The 12,934-nt window shown below is 31.4% G+C and overlaps 1 protein-coding gene across 1 annotated transcript; it reads left to right on the plus strand.

Moving 5' to 3' along the window:
* On the plus strand, positions 1-6,919 carry LOC139481993 (dermatopontin-like). Its single transcript, XM_071265621.1, has 6 exons — positions 1-109; positions 1,149-1,380; positions 1,975-2,009; positions 5,338-5,434; positions 6,042-6,165; positions 6,841-6,919. The coding sequence occupies exons 2-6, from the start codon at positions 1,158-1,160 to the stop codon at positions 6,881-6,883; spliced, it is 522 nt and encodes a 173-aa protein (XP_071121722.1). The 5' UTR covers positions 1-109; positions 1,149-1,157; the 3' UTR covers positions 6,884-6,919.
* Positions 6,920-12,934: the final 6,015 nt, after the last annotated feature.

Below are 12,934 nucleotides of genomic sequence, written 5' to 3' on the forward strand. Positions count from 1 at the left end.
AATACTAAATGAAAAGCTATGTGTTTGCCTGTCCTACACATAACATTAAAACAGAATTACTTTGTATTTCGATTATTGTATTACGGAAGTATTATCTAGCATATTGACAGTAAGTTAAAACATGAAATTTTATATTAAGGCATGGTTAAACGCATCGTCAAATATCAAAGTTTCTTAACCGGGTATTCTAAATCTTTTAACAAACTTCTTTCAAGAGTGGGTGCAATTGGGAAATCATTGATTATTCGTAAAACGCTTTTAAAAAGAAAACAAACTAGTAATTTAATAGCTTGCAAATTCCAAAAAAAATAATACATTACATGAAGACAATTTTATTTTTTGATCAATATTACAACACGAAATAGGTCTTTTGTTTTCTCGTCTGAATTGTTTTAACATTGTCATTTCGGGGACTTTTATAGCTGACTATGCGGTAGTGGCGTTGCTTATTGTTGAAGGCCTAACGATGACTTATATATGTTAATTTCTGTGAAATTTAGTCTCTGGTTAAGAGTTGTCACATTAGCAATTGTACCGCATCTTTTTTTTTTAATAATTTAAAGAACGATAAATACTGATTTATGTACATTGAATTTCTTAATTGATCTTAATTTTTTGAAATGATGTCAAGCAATTTGGATTTGTTCCGGGAATTATTTCGACTACACATAAATGTAATAAGTAGATATAGGACGATGTGGTGTGAGTGCCAATGAGACAACTCTCCATCCAAATAACAATTTAAAAAAAGTAAATCATTATAGGTCAATGTACGGCACAGAGCATTGGCTCACATCGAACAACAAGCTATAAAGGGCCCCAAAATTACTAGTGTAAAACCATTCAAACGGGAAAACCAATAAGGTCTTAATCACTTCAATAACGATAACAAAGAACTTAATATCATTTTTTGAAAAGGTGTAATATTACAAACACAAATTGATCGCGAGTTAATATATTACGAAAGAAAAGTACGTTAATGGCTACAATAAAGCTGTACCAGAAGGGGTTGATATTAATGCATAAAGAGTGTGACTTAATTGTTATGAAGCTTGAATTAAACCTAAAACATTAATCGAATTGAATCAGATTCAAAAGAGAAACATTTTGGTTGTATTTAATTAACATGGCTTTGTTTTGTTTTTCAGAGAAAAAATATGACGACAAGTAATGTAGGTTTTATTTTCTGTATCGTTAATTGTATTGTTCAATATGGACTATGTTGGAAGAATGGTTACGATTTGCCTCTTAACTTTGTTTGCCCAGCGAATAAAATGATATCATACATAAGAAGTGTACATAATAATGTAGCTGAGGACAGAGTGTGGGACTTTAGATGCAGGAGGAATCCATACGGCTCAAATGGATGCAGTTGGAGTGGTAAGCTTTACATTGGTCATACATAGTACATACTTTAAATAAAAAAAAATATATCTTAATTGTCATAATGAATGAATTGTGTCTTTTTCTAAATTATTTAACAACTTTACTGGGAAAGAAAAATAAGAAGTTAGCAATATCCGTTAACTTCGCTTTCCGCTATATAGATGATGCTCTCTCATTAAATACTAAAAAAATCGTGACTATGTTGAACACATCTATCCCATCGAACTAGAGATCAAGAATACAACATGATCTGCTTACCCTTTCTGAACACCTGAGATCACACCCAGTTTATGGCGGAGTTCGTGCTTAGTCTTTAGTTTTCTATGTTGTGACTTGTATACTTTTACTTGTCTTTTTCTTTATTAGCCAACTCGTTGACAGTTTATTTTGATCTATGAGTTTCACTTTTTCTCTGGTATTTTTCGCCCCTGTTTGCTGAAAACATCGCATTGTAATCTGAAGAAGAGGCGAAAATTTCAATTGAAGCTTTTAGGGCTCGGATATTACCACAAAGATTTTTAAAGCAGAATTTACGCTTTTATCTTTTATAAATTCAAACGGTAGTTTTCACTTATATTTTCATGACAGGATGGGTCAATAGCTGGGATGAGACTTTTGCATTCATATATAGATATAGGAAGATGTGGTGTGAGTGCCAATGAGACAACTCTCCATACAAATAACAATTTAAAAAGTAAACCATTATAGGTTAAAGTACGGCCTTCAACACGGAGCCTTAGCTCACACCGAACAACAAGCTATAAAGGGCCCCAAAATTACTAGTGTAAAACCATTCAAACGGGAAAACCAACGGTCTAATCTATATAAACAAAACGAGAAACGAGAAACACGTATATATTACAAAAACAAACGACAACTACTGTACATCAGATTCCTGACTTAGGACAGGTGCAAACATTTGCAGCGGGATTAAACGTTTTAATGGATCCAAACCTTCTCCCTTTTTCTGAAACAATAGCATAACATCACAACAAAGAAAAACATACGATAAAATATCAATTGGCAGACTTAACTCAATCAAAAAACGTATGATTAAACAATGAACGAATAAATTTGATCTGCGATATCTGAATACAAATGCACAGTTAATTAAATATTAGAGACAAACATTCATGACCAAAAAGCTAACAAACAAATTCAAAAACCGGACATGACTGAGAAATATTTAACCAATCAATGTTCACTTTAGAAAAAAACCGGTTTTATTATAATCTTGAAGTTTATACAAATGTTGTAAGAATAAGTGAAGATATTACAAATAATCAAAGCTGGTGTACAGACAAGATCCGTATAAATAAAAAATGACAAAAAAGCATTATAAACAGTATCAACAGGTCGAATTAACAAGAAAATACGATTTGAGAGTACTCGCAGTTACTGACAGCTAGTTAAAAGCCAAAACCAATTAATAATAAAAAATCATGCATCAGAGACTAAAATCGACTAAAACACATCACAGGGATTTAGTATTTTAACGTCATTAATAGTCAAGGAAGACATGACTTGTGCAATGCCAAAAATAAATGTATCGACAGGTAGTAGTATAGTGAAGAGCGACTTCTATAGAAATAAAAGTTAACGTGTCTGTGTCTCTATACATCTCGCCTCAAAAGATAATGAAATTTAGTTATGTTTTAATTTGCTAATGACAATATCAATATTAGTGCCAATGTGAACTATATTCAGAGATCTTATTACAATATCGGTACGATAACCCTTACTTATAAGTTTGTTTAAAGGTTCGATGAGTTTACAAGGATCACATAGTGATTTCCTCGCTTTAAGTACAATATTACCATAAAATTTAGGATGTGAAATACCATTTTTAATAAGCTTTCTACAGGTATAGCCAAATTTACTAATCAAATCTTTGTATCTATGAAAGAATTTAGTAAAAGTTTTAAGTAATTTATGGTATCGAAATCCCTGACACAACAATTTACCAGTGATGCATTGATTACGTTCGTTAAAATCTATGACATCAGAACACACACGGGCAAACCGAACGAGTTGCGATATATAAACACCGTATGATGGAGCCAAAGGCACATCGCCGTCTAAAAAAGGAAAATTAACAATAGGAAATGAAAAATCGTCTCTTTTGTCGTAAATTTTAGTGTGAAGTTTCCCGTTTGAAATTGAAATGTCTAAATCTAGAAAAGGACAACTGCTGCTGTTTATGTTAGATTTAGTTAAAGTAAGTTCGTTTGGGTAAATTTCTGAAGTATATTTAGAGAACTCTGGATTATTCAACGAAAAAATATCATCCAGATAACGGTAGGTATTTTTGAATGTATCAACCAAATGTAACAATGATGGGTCTTTACTGATTTTGGTCATAAACTGAGATTCATAGCAATATAGAAATAAATCTGCTATTAAAGGGGCACAGTTGGTTCCCATAGGAATACCTACTACCTGACGATACACTTTATCGCCGAAACGTACATAAATGTTATCAAGCAGAAAGTTTAAAGCTTCAATCATATCCTCACATTTCCAGTAAGTGTATCTAGCATACTTTCCCTTTTCGTTACAGAAAAAGGCCTTAAACGAGTTACAGCAAATAAAATTACAATGAGATTTTTCGAAAGACCATTTTATCAAATACAAAAACTTTTTCTTTATAAGATTGTGTGGAAGTGTAGTGTACAGAGTAGAAAAATCATAACTGTCAACAGAATTGTAAGGACCATTGAAAGCATGTATTTTATCTAAAACCTCTAAAGAATTTTTAACACTCCAAAAATAATTAATACCATTATTTTCATAAGCTTTATTACAAAAGTTAATAACCAGTTCTTTGATAGTAGTAAGGTAGGTGGTTAGAAGCACTGATAGATTAGTAGTAGAACACTTACTGGAAGCGGAGATGAAACGGAATTTAAATGGTTTTTTGTGTAATTTCGGTAACCAGTACATGGTAGGGACTTTCAAATGTTCGGAAGATGCTTTAAGCTGGGCAGTGGCAGTGGTATGCTTGTTAACGATTTGACTCTCTGTGGTGCGCACTGACCTGAATGTAGAGGAATTGATAATTTCGTTTTGAAGAACTTTCGTGTAGTATATGCGTCACACCACCACTACATTATTTGCTGCCTTGTCTGCCGGTACGAACACAAACCGCTCTGCGAGTACCTTGAGTTTGTTTTTTATTCTAGAAATGGGTATATCATGGTTCCTATTATTAATTTCAGAATTGTTTTCTAAATGAGATATTCGAATATCAACCGTATTCATAATTTTATTCAAATAACTGTCTAAAGATTTTTTATCGGATTTTTCACGTTTGCACCAATTTTTACAATAGGCGGACAGAGCGTCTTTAATGACCTGACGACACTGTTTCCAATCTATTGCAGATGGAGGACGGTATTTCGGTCCTTTCTTTAGAAAAGTTATGACTTCACGGTCATCGACGATGTTGAGGTCTCCTGTGATAACATGACCATAGGGAACATATTTAAAACTAGATGTTTCGCAATCTCAAGTGGAAGGAACATTGTTTTCTATATTGACGTCTGTTGTAATTGACGTATAATTGAAAATCAAATTTCTGCTTGGTTTTTTATAAGAATACGAAATAATGGGTTGTTCTATATTATCAAAATATGGAGGTATTAAGCTATAGACAGAAGAGTCATTGAATATGCTAGACAAATTAATAAAATCAATACCTCTATTTATATATTTTAATTTGAGAAAATGTCGTTTATGATTTTCAGGTTTATCAATAATAGGAAAAAGCCTGTGATGACAAAAGGCTGTAATAATACGGGTGTATTCATAAAATGGGCTAAAAAAAGAAATTTTATCACACTCCAGAAAAATAGCATATAATTTACTTATAGGTATCTGACCCAGTTTGCATAATACTTGATGTCTGCCATTATTCTTTATTATAGATAACAGATCAGCAAGTGTATAATTATATGTCCAGACAACAGATACATATCTGGAATACGCAGTTATCATAACAACCAGGCAGAGGATAGAAGACATAACTTCTACTGCTGCAAATCAAGAGGTAAATAAATCATTGATATAAGAGGATAAAACAAGAAGCGTAACAGCCTGCACATCTTACCATATACTCATTAATTCAATTACAATTGATTTTAAAATTAATGAGAACATTTTTTTTTTGTTATAGACAAATGCATTATTATTTTTTGCAGGGAATCGTTATTCAGAATACAATATATTCTAGACGAACTTAGATTGCATCTTGTCATCAGACAGTATTTATCTGTATTGTGTACGTAGAACCGTCTGGTGTTGACTTCTCAGTCGTTATACATTTTCGATTTCCAAACATTTAATATCCATCGTACAACATTAGCTAGTTAGTTAGTTATAAAGCATATTCCTTTCATTAAGCATTTGATACAATTTCTTTTCTTCTTGTTTACCTTTCCAGCTGTTGGTAACATGATCTATGAATCATTAATGATCGAGAGCTTATACATGAAACATGTCTATGTAAAAATGTAAACGTTACGCAATGTTATATTTAGAGGTGAACTGTATAAATTTTTAATATTTTTTTATATATATATAATTTTAAGCAATTACATCTGTATAAGTAATATTTCCCCCTACTTTATCTACATGTAATGAAACACCTTTTGCAGAAAAAGTCATTGTCCACAGTTGTCATTTTACATTACCTAACGGGTTTGATACACAAATACAACAGACAGTTCCTTATGGCTATACATGGAAAGGGGTAATCAGTAATCATAATAACGCAGCAGAGTAAGTAAAGATAATAGCATGTTCTTCAATAAGATGTTCCACAAGTTTTGGTGGTATATAACTGTTTTTTTAAAACATGAAAAGTCACTTCTCTATACAATTTTTCATGACACGAAATAAAATAAAGCACTGCTTAAAGCCTAACAACAATTTGGTCGACAAACTTTTGATGACCACGACAATATGAATTGATGGATTGAAAATGTCTAAAAGAGCATCACAATAATTATAGTAAATACCAGTAAATAGTGAACAATTTGTTTCACACTATAATCTTTGTGTTATAAAACATAACTTACAAGTTAAATGTATTGAATGCCAGTTGTTTCTGTAACCTCTACGTCTAATCGTGAAAAAAAGAAACTTTACCAGTTATTACTTTATTCAATTAGTTTGCAGTCTTTTCCGTAATGTTAACGAATATTCACGACGAAGTTTACGCAACACATTTAAAGAGTATTAAAGAAAAGAAAATTTCAGGAAACACGTTCAAGTTTTTAAATTTGTTATATTATGACAACGTGAAAAGCACAAAGCGATTGAATATTATTCCAAGTAAATGTTGTGTTATGTTGCAATTTGTTTGAAAAGAAAATGAAAATTAAATAAATACTATATACAATCAATCATCAATCTCTTTCAAAGATTATAAAAGTACAATTGTTTATATTTCAGGGACCGCCAGTTTGTCTTCCTGCTTTGCCGATTGAGCACATAACGAATTAATAAAATTATTTGGTATATATTTCAAGACACACATGTGTTCATTCGTTTTTCCTTGAATATAAACATATACTCCTGCCAAATATAAATCAGCGTTCAGATTGAACGGCAAAAACGGCATTTACCCTACTTCATTTACGTAATTAAAAAAGTTTGACAAAATATGATTTAATTAGTTATCAAAGATACCAGAACTATACTTTAGTACACCAAACCCGCGTTTTGTCTATAATAGACTCATCAGTGATGCTCATATCAAAATATTCATAAAGCCAACCAAAGTATAAAGAACATTGAGGGTCCGAAATTCCAAAAAGTTGTGCCAAATACGGCTAAGGTGATCTATGCCTGGAATAAGAAAATCCTTCGTATTTCGAACAATTCAAAGCTTTGTAAACAGGAAATTTATAAAAATGACCACATTATTGATATTCATGTCAACACCGAACTTTTTGTTCAAATTATGTATACTTCCGTCAAAGATTCCTTTGTAGTAATTTTCAGTAAGGAAAGAGGATAATATGAGCAGGATCTGATTTCCCTCCCAGAGCACCTGCGATCACCCCTAGTTGTTGGTGGGGAACATACCAAAGTGAATTTTATTCAAACTCAAAAGTCAAATACAACCTGATAACCCCATAGCTTAAAAAAAAACCCAAAACGACGAACACACATACACAAAATGTGTAAAAAAAACAACACAGCATGACCGAAGTGTAGTTTCAAGTGTTTTTAAACAAATACGTTCTTATATTAAAACAGCAATCTCGCACTCTACTAATTTAATCACGGACACAAATACAATGCGATGATTTAGTATATCTCTCCTGTGCTCGTATACAATCGCCATAAAGAATTCGGAGTTAAGTGTTTAAGCCCTGAGCGATGTTTAAATGTACCGGAAACTCCTGTGTATCATTTGTGTTTTATATAATTCTAATAACGAATCAATACCATGAATATGAAAAATTACTGCTATGTCTGTATACCTCTCGAATTATTCCATTGACCAACACTTCGAGAAAATGCAGAAATAGCAGAAGTAGTAAAAATGATCACGTTCTAGTCCAAATTCAGAGAACTCGTTAAAATTAACATATCTTCCAAAGCTATTGTTTAAAGCATTTATAACCATTCTAGAAAGGCGAAGTTAAAAAACAACATAATGTTTTAACTTTTGCTATTATTGGTTGACAGAAAATCCAGAACCGGGTTTCACAATCACCGAATATATAAAGTGTTTTTGTCCAAAGGGAAAGAAAATCAATCGAGTCACAATATCACTGGAAAACATTCGAGAACAAGAATGTGCCCATAGTACACGGATGCCCCACTCCCTATATAATTTTCTATGTTCAGTGGACCGTGAAATTGGGGTCAAAACTTTAATTTGGAATTAAAATTAGAAAGATCATATCATAGGGAACATGTGTTCTAAGTTTTAAGTGGATGTAACTTTAACTTCATCAAAAACTATCTTGACCAAAAACTTTAACCTGAACTTTGCACTATCATTTTCTATGTTCAGTCGACCATGAAATTGGGGTCAAAACTATAATTTGGCATTAAAATAAGAAAGATCATATAATGGGGAACATGTGTATTAAGTTTCAAGTTGATTGGACTTCAGCTTCATCAAAAACTACCTCGACCAAAAACTTTAACCTGAAGCGAACGGACGGACGGACGCACGGACGAACGGAGGCACAGACCAGAAAACTTAATGCCCCTCTACTATCGTAGGTGGGGCATAAAAAGACTAAAAATAGACAATGCCTTATTTGTGGTGTGTACATGTATAAACATGATAGGACTGCAAACTGCCAATTGAATCTCAATCTAATCATTCATTCAGATAGAGTTGTTTAAGGTGGTACCCAACACCTTCACTAAAATTGATTTGGCTCGTTTGATTTTCATAAAATTTTGAGAAAGCATTTACTTTGACCCTTTGACAAAAATATAATATTCAAAAAAAAATTTAACCAACCATTTTATCAGAAAAATTACAATGGTTACATAGCAATTTGAAAAACACTAGTTTTGATCATTAAGAAGCTTAATGTTCCCTTAACAACACAACGTGATTAAAACGTTTAGCTGATTTTACAGAGCTATCTCCCTTTTGTGTTAGGTACCACCTTAATGATTTAGTAACGCATACATATCGGTGTATTCATATACGCGAAAACGTTAAAATCTTTATATATTTCCAGAATCCAAGGACTTAAAAGAGGGACGAAAGATACCATAGGGACAGTCAAACTCATTAATCGAAAATAAACTGACAACGCCATGGCTAAAAATGAAAAAGAAAAACAGACAAACAATAGTACACATGACACAACATAGAAAACTAAAGAATAAACAACACGAACCCCACCAAAAACTAGGGGTGATCTCAGATTGATTATTTGATTAAACCAGAATGGCATTGTTTACTAGATTTTTTGTATGCTTTATTTATATACAAAACTTTGAAGTACACACAAATGATTTTTTAAAGATATAATCAGAATGAAAAGTAACTTCGCGATTCGAATGTACCTTACCTATTTTGGATGCATGAAAACTGAACTGGAATACTGAACTGCGCTTTCATAGCTTACTATGTGATATAGGCTTTGCTCAATGTTGAAGACCGTACGGTGACCTATAGTTGTTTATTTCTATGTCATTTGATCTTTTGTGGAGAGTTGTAAAATTGGCAATACCACATCTTCTTTTTTATATTGTTTATTTGAAATTATCTATAATATTATTAATCACGTAATACATTATATTAGATAATAAAGGCATTTGCACAAGAAATTTAAACAAAGGAAGAAATTATCCCATTTTTTTTCTGTGAAATTCATTTTGATATGCAGCCATTATATTGATTTTCTTACCTATCCCCTTAATTAAGAGACAATCATACAAAAAATGTTTTAGTAAGTTTAAATCATTTTGTACCTTGAAGTAGCATAACATAATATATTTCTGTATGAAATTAACAGAGAATTCCGATAAAAAAAACCCCATATACCTGCATATCTATCCCTGGCAACAGTTTAAAAAAGATATCCGTTGAAGTCAGGTAGACCTTTTATATTTAAACGTGCTTAGTCCCCCTGTCTTGTCTTTTAAGATTCATGTGGACCATATCAGTTAAAAGGTTGTGCTAACACCACAAAATTTTCTCTGTTTACAGACAAACCAGTACCTTTCGAATAGTTTTAAAGCATAGCATGTCGTAGATATGTACAATTCAAATGCATAAAAAACTTAACTGGACAGAACTTTGACTTTATCGTAGTGTATACAGGTTAGAACTTTCATTACGAGCATTTAATTTATAGATGACACTAGAACAAACCCGTGATATACGGGTCCGTGACTGAATTAAAGTATCTAATTATGTGTAAGTCCTATGTTAGCCAGGATATTTAGAATTGATATTCTCATCTGATAAAGTCATGCTGATTATACGATGCAGTTTTCTCTGCTTTCAAAATCTTTCTGTGTGAACCCGTAGTTTGTATGGAACTTATCAATTATTGGTAATATATAAATATTTGGAAAACAAAAGGGCCTGGAGTGGAGTAATTTGTAATCAACAGTATTGTCCTATTTAAGTTATTAATAAAATTGAGTTCTTCTATTCGCCGTTTTTACGTCATGTCCGCTAAAACATATTGGAAACTGAACCTACGCCTTATTTAGGTCCAGATTTGTAGTATTTGTATTGTCATTTCATAAAGTCATGCTGATTAAAATACTACAATAGGAAACATTGTGACAATGATTGAATTTAGTAGTGTCAACCCTGTGATTATGGCCCGTATATATAGAAAATCCTAACTACTTTTTTTGATTGTGCACCTGACAGATGCGGAACGTACAGATAAGGTAAGGTAACATGAGTTATGAATAAAAAGAGAAAAAAAAAGATAGCTCCAGAACTTATTAATTGTTGAGCTCTTTTATTGGTACCGTTTATGTAATTAACTAATAAAATGCACAACTGTGTTTACAGTTTAAACATGAACATCAGTAAATATATTTATGCTCGAAAAAAAGAGCTTGGAAAAAGAAGACATGGTTATTGAACATCTTACTTTCTTTTTATCTCAAACAATTTAAAGAAAATCATGTCATAAAGTCAAAACGGCTTTTTATTAGATTATCATTAAGGACAGATTATTTTGTTTAAATCAATTCCCGTTTTAGAACATTTTGATTTTTTTTTTTGAAGGTTATAATGAAATATTTTGTAATTTGTACTATATAAATTTGAATTTGATTATCATTATAGGCAATCTATTGCTTAACATCCGTGTCAAATATTAGAACATAGCTTTCGAAAAATTTAATATTTTTTGTCTTCCAGGAAAACCACAAAACTTGATACTGAACGATTTATATATGCTACATGTATCGATAATCAAAACGAAAAGAGAATCTGTTCATTGGCGTGTGTTTAAAAAAATATTGAAACGCTATCATATTATATTTCAGAAGGATTTACCAAAAATATTAGATGTTATGCAATCTGGCAATTGATTATCAAGTCGATAAACTCATTTCTGAATTATATAATTATCCATATTGTTTGTTTGATCATTTTTTAAAAGCTTGTTCAGTTTTGAATAATTCGGATACATTGTACAACATATTATTAGATTAGAATAAATACATAGGCCGATACAATGTGTATTTTAAGACAAATGGGTTGTTAATAAGCTTGCAAATAAAAGAAAATTGAATTAGACAAGTTTCCATAAAATGAATGTCAATTATTTAAAAGTATGAATTACTATAATATGTATCACGATCGATACATATCACATTTCTAAAATTAAGTCACCCTTTTTGATATTCATTTGGTTTATGACATGCAATGATCACCACTACGATGATGTGTTGACGTATATATCAGTAGATATTTTTAAATGAAAACTACTTATTATATTTCAATTAGATATTTTAATCTTCAACTTTGTACTTGTTTGACTTTCTAACTATTTTGATCTGAGCGTCACTGATGAGTCTTATGTAGACGAAACGCGCGTCTGCTGTGCTAAATTATAATCCTGGTACCTTTGATAACTTTTTTTTTCTGAAGAAACACATTCGTGACGTTTAATGTTGATTTAAGGATGTTTGCTTGTCATATTTTGGAATTTGTGTCAGATTTTCGAAATCCTCTGGTTTTATCCATTTGATTGCTTTAAATAAATTTGCCCATGAACCCCCATTTTTCTTTTTATAAATCTTTAACATGTATTATTATAAGGAATTTGTAAAAGTCTTCTACAATCTTATTCATTTTTTATAGTTTTTTGAGAACTTTAACTAGACAATGATAAGGCTATGAAAAATTAAGAGAGAACATTTTCCCGCCAAAATTCGGATGGCTAATATCTCGAAAACAAGCACATTGACCCCTTTTATTTTTTTTTGCTTGTTTGCTTCTTCAATTTATCCTCTATCAATATATACTAGTTTTATGGAAAGTTATTTATTTTGAAACTGAGCAGTAAACATCCTTAATTTGAGAAAATTTGGTCCTCAATGCTCTTCAACTTTGTACTTTATTTGGCCTTTTTAACATTTTTGGATTCGAGCGTCACTGATGAGTCTTTTGTAGACGAAACACGCGTCTGGCGTATATGCTAAATTTAATCCTTGTATCTATGATGAGTTTATTTATATAAAAAGAATAAAACAAACACTACATTTTTAGTGTGGTGAAACTCATATAATGCATTTTACCCAATCGACTTTACTTACGTACCGTTAGTTAAAACATTACAGGGTATGGAATCCTCGTGTTCAATCAACTAGAATTATTTCCAATTGAGGTACTTATTAAGGGTTAATTTTCCTTGCGAGATGATAATAAAACTGCAACTGTAATAAATAATCAAATTAGATCTGTTCATAATGTTCCTATATTTGAAAAGATTATCAAAAATATTTATTTTAAAGGATTGTAAAAGTTGAATTCACATAGTTTTTTTTCATAAGTACATCTATACAAGTGACAACTCAACGACAGATC

Source organism: Mytilus edulis, chromosome 7, assembly GCF_963676685.1.
Source record: "Mytilus edulis chromosome 7, xbMytEdul2.2, whole genome shotgun sequence".
NCBI lineage: Eukaryota > Metazoa > Mollusca > Bivalvia > Mytilida > Mytilidae > Mytilus > Mytilus edulis.

Bases quoted from the DNA above. Each gene is read 5' to 3' on its own strand.
- LOC139481993 (XM_071265621.1), top strand. From the start codon at position 1,158: ATGACGACAAGTAATGTAGGTTTTATTTTCTGTATCGTTAATTGTATT. The intron at 1,381-1,974 runs GTAAGCTTTACA...TTTTCATGACAG, and splicing joins AAATGGATGCAGTTGGAGTG to GATGGGTCAATAGCTGGGAT. The intron at 5,435-6,041 runs GTAAATAAATCA...CACCTTTTGCAG, and splicing joins CTACTGCTGCAAATCAAGAG to AAAAAGTCATTGTCCACAGT.